General features: G+C 48.9%; 1 protein-coding gene across 1 annotated transcript; it reads right to left on the minus strand.

Annotated features, from left to right (window-relative positions):
- Positions 1–2,187: 2,187 nt before the first annotated feature.
- On the minus strand, positions 2,188–23,112 carry Wdr1 (WD repeat domain 1). Its single transcript, XM_034508217.2, has 8 exons — positions 22,800–23,112; positions 22,361–22,482; positions 13,428–13,518; positions 8,763–8,910; positions 7,599–7,779; positions 3,050–3,127; positions 2,751–2,831; positions 2,188–2,490 (listed from the first exon to the last, which is right to left on the minus strand). The coding sequence occupies exons 1-8, from the start codon at positions 22,813–22,815 to the stop codon at positions 2,203–2,205; spliced, it is 1,005 nt and encodes a 334-aa protein (XP_034364108.2). The 5' UTR covers positions 22,816–23,112; the 3' UTR covers positions 2,188–2,202.
- Positions 23,113–25,403: the final 2,291 nt, after the last annotated feature.

Consider the following 25,403-nt stretch of genomic DNA (forward strand, 5'->3'; position numbering starts at 1 on the left):
AAGCTGATAGCCGCTTTCTGCTAAAAGTCGGCCCCCAACAATGGCCCTCCTTTGTTGCTACAATATGGCATTTACCCTCAGAAAACAGTGACAGTCCTTGGTAGAACACATTGAATAACTTCTTAAAAGACATGAGCCCAAGTTGTCCTCTGTTCAACCCTGCATGGGCCTCACAGGCACTGAGCATGCTGCCTGGCCTACTGAAGGAAAACCTGCACTTAGCAAGATTTCAGGGGGACTCCTTGCCTAGGGCAACAGCCTTGCTTGAGTGATTTAAGGTTTCAGTCCTCAGTACAATGTCTAGTCCTCTGAATGGAACTGTTTAAAAAGTTAATATTCTTGGGTATCTCTTACATACCCTTAAGCTTGAAAAACATAAACTAGAGAAAACACCACAAAGGCCAGCTCCAGAGACCCTGACTGAGACCAGTCGTGAGCCCTTTGCTATAAATCTCCCAGGTAAGAAGGCCATGTAAGTCCCCAGGTAAGACAACTAAGAATCACATTCCAGTGTCAAACGTCTGGTTCACTAGAACAGCTTGTGTTCTCTGAAGCCTGAGAATGACAGCTGCCACCTAGCATGATCCATACAGCTATACAGAGAGGCTAAGATGTAGGTCTCTCTGAGAACTTAAAGGACAATGATAGAGCTGGCCTAGCCAAGGAGCATTAACAAGACTCAAGAGTCTGGCAGAAGGGGTAGCCCACAGCAGTAGTCAGGCCCAGATGCCCAGGAAGCAGCCCACCAGAAACTGCTCTTCCAGGCACAGGTACTGGTAGGGGACTAGGTCTGCCTGACTTCTCACCATTAAAACTGGTGCTGCAATACAACCTCACAGCAGCAGTGGTAGCCATGTTTTGTTGTCCATTGCACAGACAACTACGCTCTAGGACCCAACAATAGAGGGGTTCCCAATTCTATTCCCACGGCCTATGCCAAGTTATCATGGTGCTAGGAGGTCAGGAGGCCTCCTGCTTCTGTGTAGTCTCACCTACAGAATGGGGATGTCACCCTCTATGTTTCAGCCCTCTGAATAGCAGGCTGCACTAGTGAGAAAAGGGTTGGGCTGTGAGGATTCACTGGAGCAGCTTAAAATGCAAGCTCTGGGAAGTCTCAACAATCAAGACGAGAGTTGAGGCATGGAGCCTGTGTGTTGGATAGTTCTATGTCAACCTGACACAAGTTAAAGTCATCTAAGAGGAGAGAACCTCAATAAGAAAATGCCTCTGTAAGACTGGGCGGAAGGGCATTTCTTAGTGATTAATCAGGAAGGGGCCAGCCCACCGCGGGTTGTACTATCACTTGGCTGGTGGTCCTGGGTTCGAGAAGAAAGTAGACTAAGCCAGCAGTAAGCAGCACCCCTCCATGGCCTCTGCATCAGCTCCTGCCTCCAGGTTCTTGCCCTGTTTGAGTTGCTGTCCTGACTTCCTTTGATGATGAATACCAATATGGAAGTGTAAGACAAACCCTTTCCTCCCCAACTTTCTGTTGGTCATGGTCATGGCTCAGTCATTAAAGGACCCTGGGAACTGCCAAAAGACATGGCAAAGGTGATCCTGGGAGCTGTTCTGGCTAAAAGTCTCCTGAGAGGCCAAAGTGGCAGGGTCAGACGGAGCCAGGGAAGCACAACATAGCCTGGCCTGAGTGAGCCTCAGGGATGGTTTTGAATGTCAAGTTATGGTCTGTCCAGGGTAGCCTTTTGGGCCTCCACTGGGGCCTTGGCAGCTCGTCCAACTTCATTAGCTCCTATCGTCTATGCTGTGAACCCCAGGGTCTTTCAAACTACGCTGTGATCCAGATTCAAGGCCAGCTCTCTGCTGAACTCACAGCCTGAACACCCCCCCCCCCTCATTCATTCACTCCTCCTACTTACCCTCCATACTCCTCCCACTGCCCTGACGGTCTCCCATGCCATCCTCCTTGCTCTACAACCTGTCCTAACACTAACAATGTTCCCACTCTCGTCTTGCAGTTGTGAGGTACAGTCCAAGTCCTAACAGAAGGCCAAGTCACTCAGGAAGTAGTGACTTCCAGCAGCAGAGAACAGTGATCCAAAGCCCCCAAGACCCAACTCTGCACTGCTCACAGTACTTCCAGGAGGCTACTAATGCCCCAAATTACCAAGCAGACTTCTGCCAAAACTCCCAGCGCCAAGGAAACCTGACATAGGTCTTCTACTTGGCCTTCCCTGTACCTCCCTTTCACAGTAGACCAATGGAGTTTTCTATCCACAGCACATCTAGAATAAAGCTTACCTTGATGACCCGGAGGGGCTTGCTGGGGTTGTTCTTGTCCAGGTAGTTGATGTATCCCGACAGGGAGATGCTGAGGAGGTGGTCCTTTTGCCAGAGGCAGCCCAGCTGCTGGTCCAGAACATTGGAGCCCATGGGAAACGTGCTGACCACAGAGTTTACATTGACATCCCAAATCTTAGAGGTTTTGTCTCCAGAGGCAGACAGCAAATGGGTGCTATCAGGACTCCAACTAATCTATTTCAACAAAACAGTGTCACATGTCAGAGGGCTGGAACCGAAGGAGGTGGGAGGATGGGCCCAGTCCCCCAGGATTCCTGCTCAGCCACTGGCTGCTCCCACCACCTGACTACAACCTTTTAAACTCTGTCACGGCCCAACTCTTAGCTGTTTATATCAAATACTTGTCTAGCTTCAAACACTCTTTGATGACTATCAACACAGAACTGATCAAATGTAAAATCAGCAGCTTGGGAAACATTTTCTTTCGTACTCACGGCATAAATTCCTCCATCATGGGCCTTGCTTTCTCCAAGGGCACACACCTTCTCTCCTGTCTTCCCATCATAAATGAAAATCTTCAAAAAACAAACAAGTTATGTAGAAGCTGGCATTGTGTGCTACTAGCCCACCATTGCCCCAGCAACTGTGGCTGTACAGCTGGAACCTTGACCACTCTTTGAAATGTAATGAGAGATCTAAGTCTGCTGGGCTTTGGTATCACCTTGGGAAGTGGGGAACATGGAGCACTGCCACGAACCGACCTATGTACAGCCTAGTCTGCTCCAGCTCTTACCTGTCCATCAGCGCTGGCTGTGGCAAATCTGTTCCCATCAGGAGAGAATCGCACACAGTTGACAAAGCGGCTGTGGTCCTGTGGAAGAGAGGGCTATCACAAACTTGACAAAGCTCACAAAAGCTCTCTACCTAACACACACCCTACCGCCTCCACCCTCCCAAACACCAGTAAGACTCATCAGTCCACAGAACACTTCAGAGCCTAGAGAAACTCCCAGGCAAGTCCATCATGGCAGTTAGCTTGGCATTCCTGCTCCTGTCTAGTCACTGCTCTGTCTGGAAGGCCATTTTTTTTTCAGCCAGGTTTGCCTCCTGAGGCATCTTTTTCCCTCTGGGGCCCCAGAATGTTTATTTCCTAGATTGTTAGGCTCTGAGACAGTCATGAGGTGCCTCCTGTTAGGTCTATTTAGCTCTGAGGATGTTTGCTGAAGAACAAATGCCTTTAACAGAAATCAAACAGTGGCTGTGACTTTTAATCAGAACTAAGAGTTTGAGAGCAAGGCCTAAGGCAGTCCAGAGCAGTACTCAGTCTTGGGAGCCAGTATGGCACCAAAGGTCTCTGCTCTCCCTACTCTGTTATGAAGTCTCCCTACTCTGCATGTTCCACAGAAAGAAAGCAGAGGAGCCACAGGTGTCAGCTCACTTCTGGATCCCTCTATTTGGACAGAGTATCAGACACTCTAGAATTCAGGAACCAAAGTGCCCATTCCAAGAGAGCAAAGCCTGGAAACCAGAGGGTGAAGTCAGGGTGGAGTCTAAGAGGCAAGTGAAGGCTCATCACTGTGTGAAAGGAACATGCCATGAAAGAAACATTACAGCAAAGCAGGCAACAAGTATTCAATTCCAGCCTATAACAAACTCCCTGTCACTGGTTCTCTGGAGTCAGACACAGAAACATCTAGTACTTGCATGGCCAGATGTAGGATGATCCTGGGAGGCAACACCGGAGGCAACTCCCAGGCTCCAGGTCCTCAAATAAGGCCTGTGACCAAGCTCCAAAGCTCCTACCTATGAGGGTCTTTCTTGGAAATACAATCTGGCTGTGTTGAGGCCATGTGCCCCAGAGATCACAAAGGTCTAAGAGGCAAGCAAAGGCTAGACAGCAGAGAATAAATGGGGTGACAGAGCTTACATGAACCCATTTAGAGCCTTAGCTCATCATTCCTTCCTGTAACTCAGCCAGGCACTAAAGTGTACATGGGCAAGAGACATGCCTGATCCTGAAATAGACCCTGTGTGGCAGGGAATCGCCAACAGCAGCCCATTAGCCAAAGAAAACGAGGGTTAAGAATACCATTTCCCATAGGGAGGGCCCTGCAGTGTAGAGGGAGAGGTTTGGAAAGTCTCATTGAGTCCAGAGGTTCAACCACCTCACACGGTTACCTAAACCCTCCCATTTGCTGAGCCAGACAAGACTTCTGGTCCCTGGCCCAGGCATCCAGAGAGGCCACATTTAATCTTACAGGTTCAGTCTCCAATTTTCCTGTGTGAAGTCATCCCCTTGCCCTGGAACTGCTCTTAGCCACTTGTAGCCAACACTCAATAAACCTGGGTATAGGCTGTGACAGTGAGTTCTCCAAGATCCCTCCTCCAGCTCTTCCTTTTCCCATCCTTATCTTCTTCACTACCAAAAAGACAAGCTTCAAGGAGACATTCTAATCCACTCTACTGACAGGAAGTCAGGTACTCTTGGGCTACTGATAGCTTAACTCTATCATGGACATGCTTACTATCTGGGTTTGGGACCCATTAAGAACCCTCTGAAGTTCTCCTCAATTCCTACTGGTATCCCAAAGGGAGAAGAATTGTCTGCAGATAAGGTCAGAGCCCTGCCCCCAAGTACCAAAGGTCTCCTCTGTGATTCACGTACAGGGACCTGCCAAAGGCTCCAAAGAGCACCCCTATGTTCTTTGGGATGCTCACTTACACCTCAAGTACCATCAAGTCTGCCAGAAGCATGACATGCCGGGAAGGCAAATGCATAACTAATAAGTACCTACTCCAATACGGGCAAAGTGTTGCCCTTTTCATGAAGTGGTCCAGTGTAGTCAACCTGCCTTATTTGGCTGGTCACCATGGGGAATGGTGCCATCCTAGGACTCAGTATTTGTCTCTGTAGTGGGCACATCTGGCACTCATCAGCAGCTGTAGCCAGGTCAGCCTTCGTGAGAAGTCTATGTTGTCAGTCCCCTGCATAACCTCCATCTCTGCCACTATGGACACTTTCATTGTTCATGGGCCCTTTGGGCAATGACAGGGATAGCCAGCAACAAGGAGATGGTCCCACTCACTCTTTCATCCCTACTCATCCCACGGTCTCTCCTATAACCCTGGCCCCTATGACCTATGACCCTCACATTTTTAATTTTTAAAGCCTTTCACTAGGAAGAGCTCAATGAATTCCTCAGAACTTCTACACCTCTAGCTTTCAACACCAAAACCTACATGTGGATGCTCAGCCCCTATTTAACACACACCTCACCTACCATGTTTTCTGTTGTTCCTCATCTGTCAGTACACTGTCCTTTAGTTGGGGCAAATCAAGAGTCTTCCTGCCCTACCTCACTCACAGCCAGGAGGAAGACAGCAGGAAGGAGCCCATGTCAGGGCAAACAGCCCACTGTCCAGCCCTACAACTGCAGCTTCACTCCTGCTGGCCAGTAGGCCAAAGCCAGACACATACTCACTTACAGATTCCAAGTCTTTAATACCTTACCAATGGGTCCTTTCTTCCTTATGTCAGCTGGGCCTGTAGGAATATCTTTAGATGAAAAATGAACCCTCTCTATAGCTATGAGCTCTGGAGGGGAGGTCTCCTAGCCTGAGAGAGTACAGAGGCACACCAAACTGGAAGGTAACAGAACCAACTACTTCTGTGCCAGGTACTACCTAACCCTTTCTGCCTCTTTCAGGCCTTTACCAAGGCTCCAAGGACTTCAGCATAGATGGTGGTGGCCACTCCTAGGAACAAGGACAGCTGGGACTGTGTGATAGGAGTCTGTATACCAGGAAAGAAAAAGGAGATGTGCTAATTGGGCTCCCAGTGATCCCATACAAAAAGTGGTAGAGAGTGTAGGCACAGGTTCCTTTCCAGCAACGATCTCTGACCCCATAGCTTCATTAAATGCTCTTCCGCTGCTCTGTGCTCTTTCTGACCAAGTCTAATTCACATGAGCAAGAGAAATGATCACTCCTGCTACAGGAAAGGGAATCCTGTCCACAAACAGGTCTGACCAAGGCCAAGAGTCCAAACAGTGTGTGTGAACAGCCCGGGGAAGGCAGACAGCACCATTAAAAAATGGCAGGATAGCCTCTGGTTACTACAGAAACCTCACTGTCTTCCCTCCCCAAGATCAGAACCCAGAGATTGGCTGGCTTGGCAGTCCTCAACCCACAGCCCAAAGGGCATCTACTCCTGCTTAAGAAAACCGACCCTGAGCTACATGTCTCAACTAAGCTCCCACAACAACCATGCCGTCACTACCTACCAATGGGAGCTGCAGCAGCCCAGGATGAGAGCTACAGGAGGTTAAGAAGGGCTTGGGTCAGCAAACCTGCTGGACACACAGGCCTCACTTAGCTTCCCAGGGATCAAACACTACAAAGAGGAAATCCCTGGATAGTCATCTGTACCCCTAAGCCAAGACTATTTATGGAAACTGTCTACTACACAAGTCCTCCCTTAACTCCTGCCAGGGATGCTATCCCTGTGATTTATGATTTCTTACTAAAATACTAAAATTAACAGTCCTCCTCAGCAAGCCACTTTAAGGATATCTCATTTAATCCCCAATGAGGTATGGACACTGGAACCACTAACATTCCTGAAGGACTAGTCTGAAGACCTTGGAGAAGCCCCAAACTCAACTACCTCCAAGGACAGAAGACATGTCCTTTCTGATTAAATAGTCACTCCATCTCCTATTACCAGAACTAGTCCTGGCTGCTTTGTTCATGGTATGTGGGAAAGTCAGGGCAAGCAGAGAGCTGCGAGGGCTGCCCACGTCACAGAGCCCTCACCCCCATCCCTTGCTGTCACTCAAGAGTACAGCCTGAGCACTAGAGCAGCAAGGACAAATCATGAGCACTCCCAGCTGTCCCTCAGACAAGGCCTATAGATCAGCAGCCTGTGATGGGAACAGGAGGTGAAGAGCCTATTACTTGGCCAAGCCAGGGACAACTGCAGAGCAGAGACCCCAAGCAATGCTCTTTTGAGAATAGGCTGAGCACTTGGTTCCTCTAATCAGATTCCACTCTGAGGCATCTTTGCTCCTACAGCCTCTGCAGGGAGGTTCCCTATGGGCCAACCCAGATGTCCTGGAGGCAAACCTTTTGCTAATTTGGTGGCTTAGCTCAACAGAGCCAAATACACTGGCTTTTCACTACCCTCATACTTTGTATATTCACATTATCCTGGGACATAGCCTTTAGCTGGAGCCTGCTGCTACATTCCTGCATCCGTATCTAATCACTTTTACCCAGGCCCCATAGTCTCACATACAAACCACAAAGCTCACCCAAAAACCACCGTAAAAAAGCTCACTTACACCAATTGTAAACTTGAACTTGAATGGGGGGCCCTCGAAGAATGCAGCACAGTTATCATCACTCCCTGTTGCTAGTCGGTAGGGTCTGCTCTGCTTGATGTCCACACTGTTGATGACTTTGTTGTGTCCTGTGATCTCACCCACAGAAGAGCCAGTGTCCCATAAGAAGACAGCTCCAAACCTTTCCAATCAGGGTCAAGGAGAGAGAAATAAGGGGGGGGGGGGGGGATCAGAGTTGCCAGAGCACAGGCTAGTGGAGGATGTTATACACCTACCTCAGGATGCTCTAAGGAATGTAAGTCTTAAGGACTCGTTTGGGCCTTTTAAGCTCTATATCCAAAGGTTGTCTCTGAAGAGATGGAGCCGATATGGGAAAGGGGCCAGATGTCTACATCTGCAGAGCCCAGTGTCAGCATCTCCCACGTGGATAGTGCTATAGGAAGCAGCACTGGGAACATCTTTCTGGCCTCATCACTTCCTAACTTTCTTTGGGAAGACCAGGCAATAGGCAAGTTGCTATCTCCTAGTGGAAAGGAGCTGGCCCACTCTGGTGGAACCCATGACAACATACTGCTGTAGCTACTACTTGCTGCTAATAAGAAAGCCTGGGCTATAATTCTCACCCTATTGGTCACTAGCCCCACTGGGACAGCCACCTCTGTAACAGGATCTATTCACCTCTTTTCACAGAAGTCAAAGACAGAGAAACTGAGGATATGGGCCCATCTAGGAAAACAAATACACAACAGCAACCTTCATGCCCTGCCCTTCCTGAAGCTTTGATTGGTTATGTGTAACTGCTTAGAGAGTCCCCCAAGAAAGTCCCCCAAGAAAGTCCCACCTGGTATTTTCTTGCTGCCTAAAATATAGGTACAACAACTAGAACGGGCTTAAGACACCAGTGTGTGAGAAGAGGTGATACTCTGCCTTGGAGACAACCCTACTGTGATGTGAAATCTCCCCTTATACATGACAAACTGACCCTAAAGGGGTCAGTGGCTCCAACTAGTCACACTACTGAGAGAGGAGGGCTGGCATGCTCAGGAGTGAAGCCACACGTGTCCAAGCAGATAAAGACCTTACTGTAGTCTCTTTCTACAAAGAGGCAGGCCAGAGAATGAGTACGAGAGTAGGAGCAGGGAGGGGCTAAGGTGAACAACTCACTTCTCCCTTCCTTCCCCGACCACGGCGATCCTCTTACTGTCTTCGGTCCAGGCAATGTCCTTGATCTTCCCAGCAAATGGCTGGTACTCATACTTTAGAATGTGCTCCTTCTGTGTGGTATCCCAGATCCTTAGCTTCCCAGAGATATCTGCAGGACAGGACAGGGGTGGAAGGACACATGTCACCACCAGTCAGGGAACCAGCACCCTCAGCACCAGCTCTATTTCTTCTGGTCCAGGTTCAACATCCAGCCCTTCTTAAATCAAGAGTTAATATGCCTCCACATAGCTGTCACAGCACCCGGTGTTCCAGCTGGCCAGCAAACCTTGTATAGGAAGCAGAAAAAGCCCAAGGATGGCCAAGCCCAGCATACCAAGAAGCAGTTCCCTGTATGATCTGCAGAGCTTCCCTAACTCTTGGACTGAACCCTCCATTTCTGAAGTATGACAATGTTCAAGTGCCTGCCTCTCCTGTCAAGTACAGGTGCAGCTGAACATACCATATGACACTGTAGCTGCCTGTGGCCACTTGTACTTCATAAGCCTTGCTCCCAAAGTCAGATTGGCAGTCTCAGTCTCCTGAACATCTGCCCCTCCTCCCCATGCGTAAGAGCTGGGGCTGAGTAAGATGCTTCTGTGAGACTGATGAGGTAGGCGGTACAAAAGAAAGAACACAGACTGTGGTGCGAGTTGTTCCCACTGGAACACTGCCAGCAGATTGTAAAGAAATACTTAGGGCCCACCCACTTCTTCCCAAATTAGCACAGTGCCTGCACCATGGAAGTGGGAGTGCTTTACCTAACTCTTCAGGCTTACAAAGCTCACATGGCCTCCAAGAAGGCAGGCAGGGTGCAGCTTTTCCTGAGGATATGAGACCACTTTATTGAGCCCCGAGTAGCAGCTGAAAACAGCATCACTTTTTGCACTAAGCAGAGGTGATAGGCAGCAAGGACAGCAGCTAGCAGCCAGGTCTTGCACAAAATCTGTCGCTGCAGTGTTAGGGCTTCTTGGACCTCAACAGGACCTCATTTATGGCCCCTTTGTAAAAGCATTATCTACAGGGCCATCTCATGGGGTTGCTATGAGGTCAAAAAAGGTCACATGTGTAAAGTCTCAGGCTAGGCCTCGGGCGCAGTCAGTCCTTGTGATAAGTGACCCATGAACTAAGGCTCTGCACTTTAGAGACCCAGACTACATGCAAACACAGGGCCATTGTCTAGAGTAGCGGTTTTCAACCTTCCTAATGCTAACCCTTTAATACAGTTCCTCATGCTGTGATGACACCCAACCATAAAATTATTTTGTTGCTACTTCATAACTATAATTTTGCTACTGTTATAAATGGAAATGTAAATATCTGTGTTTTCCAATGGTCTTAGGAGACCTCGGTGAAAGGTCTGACCCCAAGGTTGAGAAGTGCTGGTCTAGAACCAGGAGATTCACCTGACTTGAAATGCTGTAGCTATACTATGTCCAGCTGGAGAACATGTAAAGGACATCAATCCCCAGAAGCAGGTTACAAGTTAGGTGGTGGTATGACAGAAAGCCCTTCCCCCCCCCAGTCATCTGTGGATGCCATCCATGTAGACAGCAGTGTTGAGGCATGTTCCAGAAAAAAATGCACACCTAGTCATTGAACCAACAAGCAAAGGCACTGTGCACACCCCTACCCCCAAATATTTAGATGCAGTCTACATATACACAGGCACTCTATACATACATACATACATACACACACACATGTATGTACATGTACTCATGAATAAAAACGACAGACATATACCTATATATACATGCAAGCTAACTCAAGCACAGATGACAAGGTTCCTCCCTAACAGGGCCCACACTGTCCCTTGGGCAAGACAATAAGGACAGGATGAATGGTGTCTCTCCCTTTGAGGCTGTGCGGGATGCAGCTCTCTTCCTTAGGCTGATGGACTGGCTGCTACTCCTCATTTAACTCTCCTGTCCACACCTCAACTGGTATCCAGCCATTTATATGCAGCCTCTGCCACCAGACCAGCAGTCTCTTCCTCACGCCTCACTTCACTCTTTTCAGAAGCAGTTGGAACAGGAAAGAGATAGGAGAAACCTGGAGATTAACACCAAGGCCTCAACTTATTAGGGTAGACCCCCAATAGTCAAACACAAGTTGGGGGCCACAACCCACACTAGGTGCTCAAGACACAGTAGTTACCCAAAGAGACCAAATAATTGAGAACCATTTTCAAATCTGTTGGTTTGTACAGCACCAGGAAAACTGCCCAGTGAGTGCAGTGTGACATTAGAGATGGGCTTCTAGGCAAACTCATGTTCACACTTGAACTGAGGACAGAGCCAATGGAACAGCCATTTTTCTGAGTATGTATCCCTCAACCTGACACATGTGGTGTAGGGAGCACACAGTCCTAGTCAAATGCCATGGGGCTTGAGGAGGGAGGAGGAAAGCTTGAGAGGAGTGACTTTTATTCATACCCAAGGAGACCCAGCCCATGGACCTCTCTGCTCTGTGGTGCACCTTCCAGTCTTCATGTCAAGGTTCCCTTCAGGAAGCCTGTCCTGGGCATTAGGCCAAATCAGGCACCCTGACTTGGGCCTCTCCTACATCCTGAGGGCTGTCTGGAAATCACTGTCTAGAGTAAAGAAAAAAATGTCTCCTGTGATCAGATGCCTTCCCAGAGGCTGGGGCTCCAGGAACAGACCCCTCATGTTGTTAGTATCCTTCCAGAAGCATCTATCCTCCAGCAACTGCTGAAAGGCTGGACTGACAGCATCTGTAGATTTCAAAGAAACAGGGGCCCTGGCTAGGAGGGAGATGCAGGCTTCGGGGTATTAGGAGCCAACCCTTTTGGGCACACCCGTTAGCAGCTGACCTACCATGCCAGCACAGCTTTTCCCAAGCTTCCTCATCCCCTCCCTTACTTCAAACACAAAACACTATTTTTAGCCCAGGGCCTGCAATGTGCACAGCAAATGTCCCACTGTTCCCCTTAACAATTACTCTGCTCTCCTCAAAGTACACTGGAAATGTGGAAATGTGATCCCCCACCCCCACAAGCTTCTTGAATTCTGACAGCAAACCAGGGCATTAAGAGAACATCAAAACCATACCAATGTCCCCTTTCATGGACTGCCCTTTGTTGAATCCATAGATTCTCCATTCCATCAGAAGGCCAACAGATTTCTGTCTTGTTCAACAGCCCCATGGGGACAGTGAGGTCGGCTCTAGGCCCACAGGCTCTCAGATGGAGATGGCAAAGCAGGAGCTATGCCAAGCTGAGTGGCTGCCCTCACCAGCAACCCTCCTTTCTCAACAGATTTCTCAGAGCACTCAGCTCAGTGTTAAACATAATTTTAAAAGGCATTCCAGCCAAATCCTGGAGCTTAAATGAAGAGACATTTTGCTAGCAAGCAGGGCCAGAGGCAAAAACAAAAACAAAACAAACAAACAACCCCCCCAACCCCCAACCAAACCAACCAACCAAACAAACAAACAAAAAAAACAAACAACAACAAAAACCCCCAAACAACAAGGTTACAACAAATCATGGATGGGATCTGAGTTAGTTTTACAGAGTCGAGGTATCTAAACACAAACCTGGTAAGTGCCTAGGGTGTGTTGGACTCCAGCCCAGCCCAGCCCTTCACTATAATGCTAGTAGTAAACCTGCTGTCCTGCTTCTGCAGGGCCCTTTCTCTCTTAAGTGTATCCTTGCTTCACTGATAGCTGCCATGATCACCCATAGCAGACCTTGTGCTAAGTACCAAACACACATCACCTTTGGATCCTCAACCTATGAGGGAGTTATCTACAGCCTCAGTTCACAGAAAGAACTAAAGGTACAAGGATGTATATTACCAGGCTGAATGTATAACCAGTAAGGGGCAGGCTGGGGACCCTCCCAGACCTACAGCTGCCATCGCTAAGACACACTGCCTGAGGGAGTGAGGGCAGTGCAGATAAAGATGGCCACAGCACCTAAAAATCCTGATCATCCCTGTTCTGGCTAAGTGTCTGGGCTCTCAGTCCCAGCCATTGCTCTTTCACAGTTCCCTCCCTGTACTAGAAACAAAGATAAGCAAGCAGGCTATTAATTGTTTACTGGATATCTGAATGAAAGATAGAATGAATGATTCGAGTGAATAAATGAATGAGATACAAGGTGCATAGTCACTCTACCTTCTCTACTTCTGCTTCTCATCTGTAAATGGTAAAATTCTACTTCTAAGAGCTAAGAGTGCAAACCATCACAAATGCAAATAACTGCCTGTCCCATCTGCCACAGTCCCCCTACTGAGCCACACAGAGGCCCAGGCTAGAGGGTATAAAGTTCAGTTCTCACAAACAATGCCAACACTGGTTGCAAAGCTGGCTGGAAAGGAGCAGGCAGTAGATTGACACAAAATAGCCAGCACATGCCCAGGCCGGGTCAGCAGGGGCCTCATAGAACACACAGAACAAGCTGGAGCACTGCAACACTGCAAACTACAAAGTGTCCATTCTAGGTCTGCAATGGGCACTTTGGAGTTTTATGCTCTCTTGCCACTGTAACTAAAGCCAATCAGTGTTATTCTCCATACCCTTAACCAGGCCTCCACCCAATTCCCAAGTAAAGAAGGTGCCATCAGGGCCACACATATGTCCAGGAATGGTACTCAAAGTTACCTCCAGAAGCAATGTAGAATCCGCTGGGTGCATACTTGGCTACGACCACCTGATGGGCATGTTCTGTGTAGATGTCAGCAATAGCAGGGTTCTGTAGGGGAGAAAAGTGGAGACTAAATAGAAGGAATGGAATGTATAGGCACCAACTACAACTAGCTCCCCAACCCAAGACCAGGGCAAGGGCACACAGGTTTAACATCAGACTATCACTGCCAAAGTCCTAAAAAAATACCTACCTGGCCATCAGTGATGCTTACTTGGCCTATCAGGGTAACAGAATCTGAGGTAACTTTTTGCCAGCTTTTTTTATACTTCCCTCAACACACACAAACACACACACACACACACACACACACACACACACACACACACACACACGAGGACCATTGCACAAACATCTGACTAAAGAACTGTATGGTTTCTCCTATGTGGGCAGCAGTCAGCTGACAATTCATACAGTCTATCATGTCCAGCTCCCAAGCCACCATCTCCCCTGAGCACTGCCAATCCTACTCAAGTCCTCCTTGAGTCTGTCACAAGATAGTTCCTGGCTCTAATGTTCAGGAGCAGAACAGGAATGAAGCTGGGGACCGTCTGTCAGAAGCTTGGGCTTAGGAGAAAAAAAGGATTCCTTGCACTTCTCATAATACAGATCAAAAATGGCTGGCCTTTGAGGAAAGCATAGGGGCAGAAGCTGGGGCTAGAAACTCTCTGCTCCTCAGCAATAAGGTTTTGGATATGTAGTTATAAAAGTAGATCCCTGATCACTCATTCCCAATTCTCTCTCACAAGTATGCACATCCCTGCGGCAGTCCCTCAGCAGAGCCATGGATGCTTCTCAGTCTCTCCTCAGGTAAGCTTGCATTCTGAAGGAATACCGATGAGGCTGTCCATCCTGATTCCTGCTGTCGGCTTTCTTCCACCAGTACTCTCTGGGAAAGGAAGCAGCTTCCTAGACTCAAGGCTGAGATCACAGAAGTGGAGAGGGTCACAGGCGGTGCCAGGATTTTTCCTCAAGTCTCTGGCTTCCTAAGACCCCAGGGTTTGTTTATTCCTGACCAAGGGATCCTGCAGTGCCCTCAGGGCAGAGACCACCCACCTACAGCCAGCCAACATTTCTGTGACCTGCTTCATATGACATCCCATGAGCCATCACAGCACTTAGCAAATAATGTGCTAAATAAATACGTGGTGTGAGGTGTGGGAAAACAAAACAAAAAAACACCATCAGTCTTTCTCTTTCTTCTAAAACTTAACACAGCACTTATTTTATGTGTCTCATAAGTTTTAGAATAAGTATGTACTCATAAAATAAAAAAGACTGAGAATTCAGAGAGGACACTGAATGTTAAGTCAGCATATAAACAATAGCTTTCATGTGTTGGGAAACGAAATCTAAACTACCATACCTCCAAGAACCAATGAGAGCATCAATCAATACCAGCTGCTAATGAGGCTGGAGAGATGGTGGAAACACAGTGACACACTGAAAACAGCTTGGTAATACTTTGTATGGGGCAGGGAGATGGCTCACTGGATAAAGCAACCAGGGTTCAATCCCTAGAGCCCACATAAAGTGGGAGGAGAAAACTGACTCCAAAGTTGTCCTGACCTTCAACACATGTGCCACACATACCTGCTAATGATAAAAATAAATTGAAAAAGAAAAAAGCTAATCATGCATTCAGAAAACAATCTCATACCTGGGGTTCTCCATTAGAGGAAACCCTATGTCCATAAAAGGTTACCAGGGAAGCCTTATCAAGGAGCCCTTAAATTGGGGTATGAGGACATCTCTCAGTGTCCTCTTAGGATTCTCAGGCACATTAAGGGTTTGCAGGCATGCTGTAGGGAGGGGAGGAGCCCAGCTTTCCATGTAGCCCCCTCGGGGATGTTGTAAGTACTTCAGAAGCACAGAAGAGCTGTGATCAAGTGGCTTGGCTAGTTTATTGGAGAGGATGTAGAGGAAGGAGATGCTGGGTAAGACGAGTGAGTGGTGACAGCAGGCAGGGATAACCAAGATAGACAGCAACAAGTAAACAGGAAAACGAGGTATAGTATATCCTCTCATTGCCAATATAACACTGTTCAACCACAAAATGGACACGAACACCTAGCCACCTGAACCTCCAGTCATGAAGACCCAAGAGAGACCAGACTGCTGATTTCTGTCACCAGGAGCCAGTCCTAACGGTAGCTCCCATTAAAATAGATCAGGAACTGCTGGAGATATAGTATGCCTGGTAGGAGCCAGGGGGCTTTTCTGGAATCCTGGAGTGTTGCTATGGTCATGGAACTAGTCAAGTCAAACTGTGCACCTGCAACTACGCAAACTTCATGAAGCACTCAGGCAAACCCTCTCTTGCTCAGATCAGCTCAAGCCTCATGTTCTGACCAGCCCCTTCCTTCTCAGTACCCGAAACACCTAGAGTTGGCTTTGACTCACTGATCCCTACCTACAGCTGACAGAGTCTCTTAAGGAGTCACACATACACTAGCTACAAAATTGTGTGACCTTCTAGGCGGCATTGCCTTCCAAGGGTAGGAAGCAAGTCAGCAGGAAAGGGCATCCCAAAATGGAGGGAGAGGAGGCAGAGGCCAAGGCCAACATTCTTGACCCTAAATGGTCAGGGCTCCAGCAGAGGGCCTGTAAAGGCCCAAAGGGCACCAAATCCCGCCTAAGCCGGATGAATCATTCACTCTCTCTCACTCACGCACTTTCATTTGTATTCTGAATACAACTGGGTCAAAAGACTCCAAATTACAGATAATGACTTGCGTCTGAGTCAGCAACCTCCTCCCAACTCTCCTAGGCTCACAGCAGGAGCAGTTACTAGTGCCAGGAAGATAGGATGGCTTCCCTGGCCCAGGCTACTGTATGTCCCACTGGAGGAGGCTCAGTCCAGGACAGAAAACACCCAGAATGATCACACACAACCTCACCCCTATCCTGAAAGTATGCTCTCCCCAGCATTCTCCCTAGAGTGAGCAACCTACCTGAGGAAGCAATTTCAGGAGCATGGGACGTGGTCACCACTCTGTGTAGGGCCCACTGCCCTAGTTAGGGCTGGGGTCACCATTCGGAACAGCTATCATAAGGTATTCCTCACCCTAGACTTCCTTCTGACTTTACTGTAAGGGGCATGGAGCCAGAGGCCCCAGGATTCCTGGGGGAATGCAAAAAGTGTTTCCTTACTCCATGGGACTCAGGGCCTCTCAATCGGCCTGCCCAGTGCTTCTAACCAGCGTTGGAATGCACTCATCTTTATCCATCACATTTTCAACCCAATTCTTCCTGTTGCTCCTGGTGTTAACCTTAGACGTCAGCTGGCCCATCTTGTGTACTGGAACCACAGGCTTTTCTTCAGAGTCCCCAGTAATACAACTTGTGTGGGAGGGCAGCATTAATTCAGTGTAGGCCCTGCAGCTTCCAGAGCATCCTTCTCCAGGATGAGGTATTAAGACCAGATGACGGCTGTCTAAGTCAACCATGGCAGTCCACAGAGGACCCAATGGAACAAGCAAAGTAAGCCTTTAAGCCATGTCCATCAGTGTCACAAAAAGGGCCTCCATGTGCTTCTTTAATGGCAAAGGTCTCCTGGACCCGAAGAAGAGCGAGTACTCCCAGGCTAGAGGTGGCAGGGACTGGGAGCAGATCCTGCTATGGGAAGGCCTGGGCTAAACACAATGTATAGGGCCCCTCTGTTCAACCCTGTGTTACTGCAGTAATCCAGCTCTAACACAGTATACATACCTTCACACGTCTACAGCAGAACTTATGCCTAGGCCAAGCCCTTGACTACACCATGATGGAAGAGAGAATTGGAGGAGTCTAACTGGTGTTCAGGGCCACCCTCAGGATGGAACAGTACCAGGTTCAGCCCTGTTAACTCACTGACTGGGAAGCCACCAAACAGCACACTGGAAACCTTTTCCGGCTCCATAACACAACTCTTAGCTCACAATGGTCCAAAGTCCCTTCCCTGTTCTATCACTCATTCAGCCCATGCTCCACAAACCACTGTTTGAAAGTCCACCTACTTCCATTAAATTGTGCCTCAATCCGTACCTCCTGCTACCTGCCTGAGCATGAGATATTAGGAGATGACTCTATCTACCCAATAAGGAGGCAGGGAAGATGTCAGGAGAGAACCAGCACAGCCAGGCAACTTTCTGCAGATGTTCTGTGAGTCAATTTGGCTATACCTAAAGACTACTTCTCTTCCTCCTCCTCGGTCCCAACATTACCCCATTCATTAAGAGGTACAATGAGATGAAGATTCTTCTCAGGGAGTGACAGTCCAGAGATGACCTGTGCTTCTATACTGGGCAGACACACTGAAGGTGGAGATGGTTACAGAGGTAGAGCAGGGCCTTTTAAAGGAAGGTAACAGGGCCAGTATCAAAGCTGGGAACTAGAATCTTTTCTGAAAGAGGCACCACAAGTAGGGAGCACTCTCCACTGAGATGGCAGAAGCAAAACAGGACAAGCTCTTCAGGGAGCCCAGGCTACCTCTTCCCTGGCCTTAAGGACTAGCTGCTGCTGCTGCTTTTTCTTTCTTTCTTTCTTTCTTTCTTTCTTTCTTTCTTTCTTTCTTTCTTTCTTTCTTTCTTTCTTTTATATCATAGGGGACTGTGTGCACCCTCCCTGCTCCTCCCAGAAGATACACACCAAACCAAAGTCACCCTGCAGTACACTGGCTTCCTACTGGACTTTGCCCACATCCACTGTGTGTCTAACTCTTCCTCTGGGAGAACTCTTGCTCCTGCTCTGAAACCCCGAGAGTGCTCCTTCTCCAGTAGCTGTCCTTATTGTCCTCTTCGTCCACGATGCTCCACAGCACTGCTGACATTCCTGTACAATGGCTTATGGTGTGGGAGAATGTTATCTACCAGGGCTCTTGAACCTCATGTTCCTGGTATTTTGGAGTAGGTATTTCTGTTACAGGATGGTCCTGTGATTTGCAGAATGTTCAGCAACATCTACCTACTAAGTATTAGGAATATACTATATTTAAACATTGATAGTGAACAAATCCCATTTCTCTCCCAGGAAGCAGTGACAGAAGTCTTGGCATACAGCTCATAGGCTAAGCTAAATGACACCATGGATATGTACTAGAAATATCCAGAAACAGACAGCTACCTAGATGATGAGTCTCTGAGCAACGCATTTATGTCCAGCTTGCTAATGGCCTCAAACTTAAACACAAGTGTCAAGTGGATGAGCAGTTGTCACCTTGTTACTGTCACATATCTTTGAATGTTTCCAGTGGTCTTAAGAACTATGCTGGGCTGGACAGTGGTGGCACAAGCCTTAAATCCTAGCACTCAGGAGGCAGAGGCGTATCTCTGAGTTTGAGGCCAGCCTGGTTTACAGAATGAGTTCTAGAATAGCCAGGGCTACATAGAGAAACCCTGATACAACAACCCTAAGAACAATGCTGAGTTAATACAGGGTAGCCTGAGCCACATATAAAGTGTCTAGCTCCCAACATGAGTCTTCTCAGTCCAGTCTTGTCCCACATCCATGCTGTTACAGCCTCTACTCTAGCTTTACTCAACTGGTACCCACAGATCCTACCTGAACCCACAGACTCTGAGTGTCTGCCCTGTATTGAAGAACCTTGTTTAGCCCTTACCCACTAGGTGATCTTGGGGTGAAGGGAATAGAGTTCTTGGCTCTGGACAGAGCTGCTACTGTGTGCTCATTTCTGTCCAAGGAGTCAAACACACTACCATGTTCTGCTACAAAGAACACATTTTGCTATGACAGTGTGCTCTACAAGCAGGCCCTTTAACCTGTCGCACCGTGGTTGACAGCCATGCTGGACATGCGGCAGTGACTACTCAGCAGGCATGCACCTGGACAGAGGGACTGTTAGTCTTCAAATCCTGTTTATGCCATCCCCACCTGCAGGGACCCACATAGGATCCTCCTGCATGGGCTGGTAACAGATGGTGCCAAAAGAAAACTGGTTAGAGTTCAACCTCCTCGAATTGGCCCAAAGAGATGAGCCAGTGATTAGTCCAATTCTGTGTGTCATTCCCTGAGACCTGATTTCACAGAACTGAGTTTCCTAGATATATACCTTAGCTCTGCTAGGGAGTTCACATCTGCCAAGATATAGAAGTGTTGAAAAGTTCCCAAATGCCAGTGTTCAGATGGCATCCATCACCACATGCTTTAAGCCTATAGAGAATTTCTTCTTCAAGTGTAGCAACAGGACAAGGGAGAAGGAGACAGACAGCATCTTTGCTACCAGCCATCCAAAGCCAGGTTCACAAAGCCGTCTTTCAGTCACAGAACAGATGACAGGCAGCCCCAGCAGGAGGCTGGCAAAAATATTCTTGTATAAATTCTAAAGGTGGGTACCAGAAAATTTAGAGCACAGTGGTGCCTTTCATGCTAGCCTTGCATGAGGCAGAGGCAGGGTATTTTTAATTTATGTAGCCTTGGCAATATAGTGAAACTCTAACAGGAAAAGAAAATAGGTGCAGTGAGCTCACTGGAATATTGTGGGCCAAGTGTTCTAGTGTAAGGACATGAGGTGAAAGACACAGGAAAAGCCATTCCTGGAGGTACGGGCCAAAGAGAATAGCCTGGAACATTTAGAAATAACAACAGCAACAGCTTTGTTCACATTTACTGGCAGCAGAAAGTAAGAGAAGGCTAAAAGGAGAAATACTGTTTAGGAGAAAGGCCCTCTAGAGACGTAATTTCGCCGCAGGAGTATAAGAACTGACAGGAGCCACAGGAGAATGAGTATCTAGGCGACGGCCACACCATGAGCAGGTGGGCTGTGAAGGATGTGTGGCATGTGAGGAGAGGAGGCAAGTGAGCCTGGAGCTGACAGACAAGGGAAGCTGGAGGGAAGAACACTGGGGCAACGCTGCTGAGGGTGCCAGGGGTGACCAATCAGAACTGCTTCAGCAGGCACAGTAAGAACAGACCTCAGGGCAGCCAGGATGGTGCTCTGATATGGGAGAGAGAAAAACAGGGCAAGTCTGACAGACATTGCAGGACTGTAATCAAATGTGACATGGCAGCTATGAGATCAGAGCAGTCTTGGCTCTTGTACATCAACAGGGATAGGGTTGAATCTGGGAAATGAGGCATGCGAGAACTCCAAATGTGACCCTCGACAGAGGTCTCCAAGGCATGTTGTGGTGCTAGCACTCCTGAACTTGGCTTCCTACCAGACCACCTTCCTTCCTGTATCCTCAATGTTCTGAGAATTCACACCTCATTTTCTCTAGCAACACTCCGTCCTAATAAAAATTGAATCCATCTTTGAGGATCAGTAGCCCGTCAGCAAACTGTGCCTGATGACATCCAGCACACAAAAGGATGTAGTAACAGACCCCTACACCATATTGTTTGTCTGGCATGCTAGGAACTTGACCTGGGTGGGATGAGAACAGTGAAGCCTAGAGGGGAAAGAACTGACTGGTACACACATCACTGGTGGCGAATCATCCACCCCTTTCAGCCTCCCTGTGCATTGCTCCTCTGATAGTACCAAGCCAGCAAATTCAAGGGATAAGCTGGCCTAGCACAGGAGTGACCACTCCATGCAGTTTTCCCAATTGGAAGCAAATTGCAACAACATGGAGTGGGGAGGCTGTGTAGGGGACAGAAACCAAATACCCTACAGCTGGGGTATACGAAGATGCTTTAGATCTTCTGTCAATCCCACAGAGCTCCTACTGTAGTCATCTCCATTTTTCCTTTACTTTCTCGAAATCTTATGACCTCAATATTGTGTTAAGCCTTTGAGAAGGCTTCTCCAGTTCTAAAGAGGCTGGGTCAGCTTTCTAGGAATCCATGTAAATAGCAAGGCAGGCTCATACCCAAACTTCCACCTCACTTGAGGTGTCCAACAATCCTTTAGAGGTCAGAAGCCATCACAGGGCTGACGACTGGTTGGCTTAATCAGACTTACAAAGAAACAGCCAGCAGCCACCACAATTCAAAATGCAAAAAAGAAACTGGGGTCTACCCTCAGCCAACTGGGATGCTCTTGGAGGACAGCGGTGTCATGAGCCACCTCACCCAACCAATGATGTTCCTGGCATGCAGGATCTGAAGGTGAAAACCTTGGTGGAACAGTCAATCAAAACCTCCACCTCTCTAGCAGCCATTTGCCAAGTATGCCCCTAACTCCAGGCTTCAGCTTCCGTCCCATACAATTCCTTAGGGCTGAGGAAAGGAGAGACAAGATTTGAGGCACATCCTGAAAATGGAGAGGAGGCCCAGCAGACTGACTCATTTCAACCAGAGGAAAAACATGAATTTGCAAGGGCCTCCCAAAAAGCTGCTCTGGGGATAGCAGGTCATTTTCAGAGACCCATCCAGTGGACTTCACTAGTTCCTGTTTCTTCTTTGAGACTCAAGTCCCTAACAGTTGGCATTCAGGTGTGTAGGTCTGGGCTCTGGCACAGCAGGAAGCCCAGGGTATTAGGATGATTAAGCACAAGGGCCATTTATTAAGTGCTCCATTTATGCCAGGCGCAGACAGCATTAGGACAGCCGACCAGCTCATTCAGCCAGCCAAGGCAGCCAGGGGAAGTGGAGAATCGTCACCCTATCTCTGTTTCCTCAATGCGGAAACTGGGCTCAGGAAAGACCAATCAACAACCACCCCACGATCAAGCAGCAGCAGACTCAAAGCCCTTGGCTCTAAGGACTGAACAGACCCAAGTCTTAGTTTGCCAGTCTATGGGGAGGTGGGGGTAGGGGTGGATGAAAACAGTCTAGTCCAGTCCTCTGAGCCTCCAAGGTGTGGCTCCTGGGCAGAAGGGGCGTGGCTCCCCTCTCCCCAGGCCAACAGACTAGGAGGTGAGGGGGCGGAAGGGCAAGAACTGCCGACTCCGAAGGTAGCTCGCAGGGCAAGGACGGAAGCAGGCCCTGCCGGGCACAGACTACTCACGTCGATGTTCCTCAGGATGACGCACTTGCCATTGGTGTAGAGGAAATGATCGCCCTTGGGGTCTCCGCCGAGGATCTTCGAGACGCCCCGCTCCACCTGGGGGAGGCTGGCGAACACCTTCTCTGAGGAGACACAAACCCGGCACGGTGCATGAGGGGAGATCGGGGCCTCGCGGGATCCAGGGAGTTGCAGGCAGTCAGCGCTGGGGGTCCCGAGCCGGTCACCTGTTGCCGCCTGCGGGCACGGCTGGCGGACTTCCCGGGCGGCGGCGGCGGCGGCAGTCAGGCCCCGGGGTCGCGCAGCTCGACCGGCCCAGCCCACAACACCCACTCCGGGGTTCCCAGCCCGCACCCCGCGGCCGTGCGAGACCCCGGCCGCGCCCTCCTGCCCGCACCGACCCCAGAAGCCGGCGGCCGCGCGGGGAGGCCCACGCACTCACTGATCTCGTACGGCATCCTCGCCCACTTGTTACGGCGCCGCGCTCGAGTGGAATCTCGCAGTGGCCGAGCCCAGGGACGGCGCGGAAGGCGGCGCCGGGCGTGCCGGGCGCGGAGGGGGCGGTCCGAAGCCCGGCTCCGAGGCCCGTACGCGCCTGCCCTGCGCGCTACCGCTGCGGACAACCCAACCCGGAAGCGCGGCCCCGGTGCGGCTCGCCCCCAGCTTTGACCATATATAGTCAAGCGCTCGGCTCGGCGGCTGCAGCCCGGCGAGCCTGCGCGGACACCGCCCCGCCCCGCTTACGGCTCCGCCCCGGAAGTGACGTGTCACGACTCGTGAAAAGGCGGCGCGGAGGGTTGTAGGTGCGGGACGTGAGGTTTTCTTTGGGTTGTCAGGCTTTGCACCGGTAGCCTTCTTGTGGGGCAGATCTCTCTCGAGCTTTCCGCCAGCTTGGCGTCCCAGCTTGCAAAAGACTTGAAGCCACGGGCCGTATGGGATTTTGTTTGTTTGCTTTTCACTGGGTATGCTTAGGAACTCCTTCCTAGACCCTATGCCTCGCTCATTCCCTGTCTCTTCTCCCTCTCTCCTCTGCACTTATTCTTAAAACTTCCTAATAGCAAAGAAGCCAAGAGTAAAGGATGTAATTCCTAAGGATGGCAGGGGTTGTTTCCTAACACCATCTCTGGGGAGGGCGTGAGGGTGGAACTCCATTCGTAGAGAGAGGGGAAAAAAAGCAAAACCTGGAATTTTCTGAGCCTTGCAGTGTTTCATTAAGGCAAAATGAAGTCCTCTGGCTACTTGTTTGAAAAGTTCTGAAACCCTAGTTGGAAACCCGGGAAGTGGCCTTTCAAAGGAGAGCTCTTAGGAATTTGAAGCAAATGGTAAAGTCCATTTCTGCTTTATAATTTGGAGCCAGGTTTGTCTTGCTAATTACCCTGCGGACCAGTCCTGATCGACCCCTTCTGGTTCACCTAATTACCTACCTGTTTACTCTCTGGCCTGGTGTAGCTTATCTTAATCTAAGATGCTATCTAGTGAGCAGTTAAATGAATTTATAGCCTATAGGAGCGCCCAAGTTTTGTAGAGGAGAGATTTTGTTGTTGTTGTTGTTGTTGTTGTTGTTGTTGTTTTGCATGTCCTCTTAGGTCCTGTGTAGGAGCCTCGTGTTTCTTGACTAAGTATTGGTCTCTTGTGCTGATAGACCTGCATTTTGAAGGTTCTATGAATGCTACCCCCTGCCCTCTGTGACATCTGTTGTTTGCCAGGATTTCTAGTCTAGGGATCCCACCTGTTTTTATAAAAAGAAAAAGCCAGGGATATGTTGGGTGGAGGCGCAGTAGTGGGGGAAGAGGGTGCCTCTTCGGGCCCATACTGAGGCATCCCTTCCCCCTGAGGAACCAGCCACAGGACAGTATAGTATAGAAATAGTTTATTTAGGGCATGGGGAGGAGAGTTGAGGGGATAGTAGAGGCAGAAAGAAAGAGTAGAGGCCAGCCATGAACACGTGGGGGATGGGGGTGGGAAGAGAAGGGACAGGAAGAAGAGAGCAGAGAGTGAGGAGGGGGCAAGCAGCCCCTTTTATAGTGAGTGGCACACCTGGCTGTTGCCAGGTAACTGGGGCAGAGCCTAGAAGGAATGCCAACACTGCCTGGTTAATTTCTCTCAAAAGTGCTAAGTTCTCAGTCACTTTCTTAGTGAGTCACCTGCCCCAACCTTTAAACTGCAACTTTCTTGCTACTGTAAATAGGGTCTTATTGCTTGCTTTCCCCATTTTCTTTGTTGATGTTGCTGTAGAATCATCAAACTGCCCACCAGCTACATGTGGCTACTTAACTACAATTATGATTTCAGACAGTCCCACTGTTCTCTTTTAGCAACCTTGCTACACAGTGCAGATGAAAGACACTTCTCCTGGGTTTGGAATATACTACCAGATGGCTCTGGTCTAGTGCTGTCCTAGGGGTATGCTGAGGACGTTTTTTTTCTAACAGCAAGATGTCTGTCCTAGGATTCTGGGTCAGAAGATAGTGTAGGCTGTGAGTTCTGATTTACTAGAAAGAATTGGTTTAGATAAGAGTTTAGCGATAACCTTTCTAAACCATACTAAAGTTCCCTCTCAGCACGGTACAAAGACTGCTGGGGTAACACCAGCTCCAGGCTCTTTACAAGCTGGTAGCTGTCCTGTGTGTATCAAGCCTTGCTACTGACAATGAGAGTGACCCTACAAAACTCTTCAGGGCCAAGCTATCTGGCAGAATCCAGACTCTGGTGTGCTTTTTATCTTAAATTACATGAAAGCTCCAGAGAATTTGGATATGGGGCAGCTTATTCATTATAAAAACCGTGTATCATGTGTCAAGTTTTTTCAGGTTTTAGTGTACGAGGGGGCACTCTGGTGTGTGAAATGGTTTAAGTTCACATGCAAGGAACAGGTTGGCGATACCTGGCAGCACTGATGTTTGGAGACCAGCAGCTGAGTTGGTCCAGCAGTAAGCCAAGTGAGGAAACACTTGATGTGTCCCTACAATGACTTCAGTCTCTAGAAATTAGCCTGGCTGCTTGCACCCACTTTGTCTTTGTACCCAGATGCCTCCATCGCTGTCTC

The sequence above is a fragment of the Arvicanthis niloticus genome, chromosome 7 (genome assembly GCF_011762505.2).
Source record: "Arvicanthis niloticus isolate mArvNil1 chromosome 7, mArvNil1.pat.X, whole genome shotgun sequence".
Taxonomy (NCBI): domain Eukaryota; kingdom Metazoa; phylum Chordata; class Mammalia; order Rodentia; family Muridae; genus Arvicanthis; species Arvicanthis niloticus.

Excerpts from the sequence above, each read along its gene's own strand:
- Wdr1 (XM_034508217.2), bottom strand. Across the intron at positions 3,128-7,598 it reads AGTTCAAGTTTACAATTGGT|GACCACAGCCGCTTTGTCAA; the intron begins GTAAGTGAGCTT and ends TCTCTTCCACAG. Across the intron at positions 2,832-3,049 it reads CAGCCAGCGCTGATGGACAG|ATTTTCATTTATGATGGGAA; the intron begins GTAAGAGCTGGA and ends TGTTTTTTGAAG.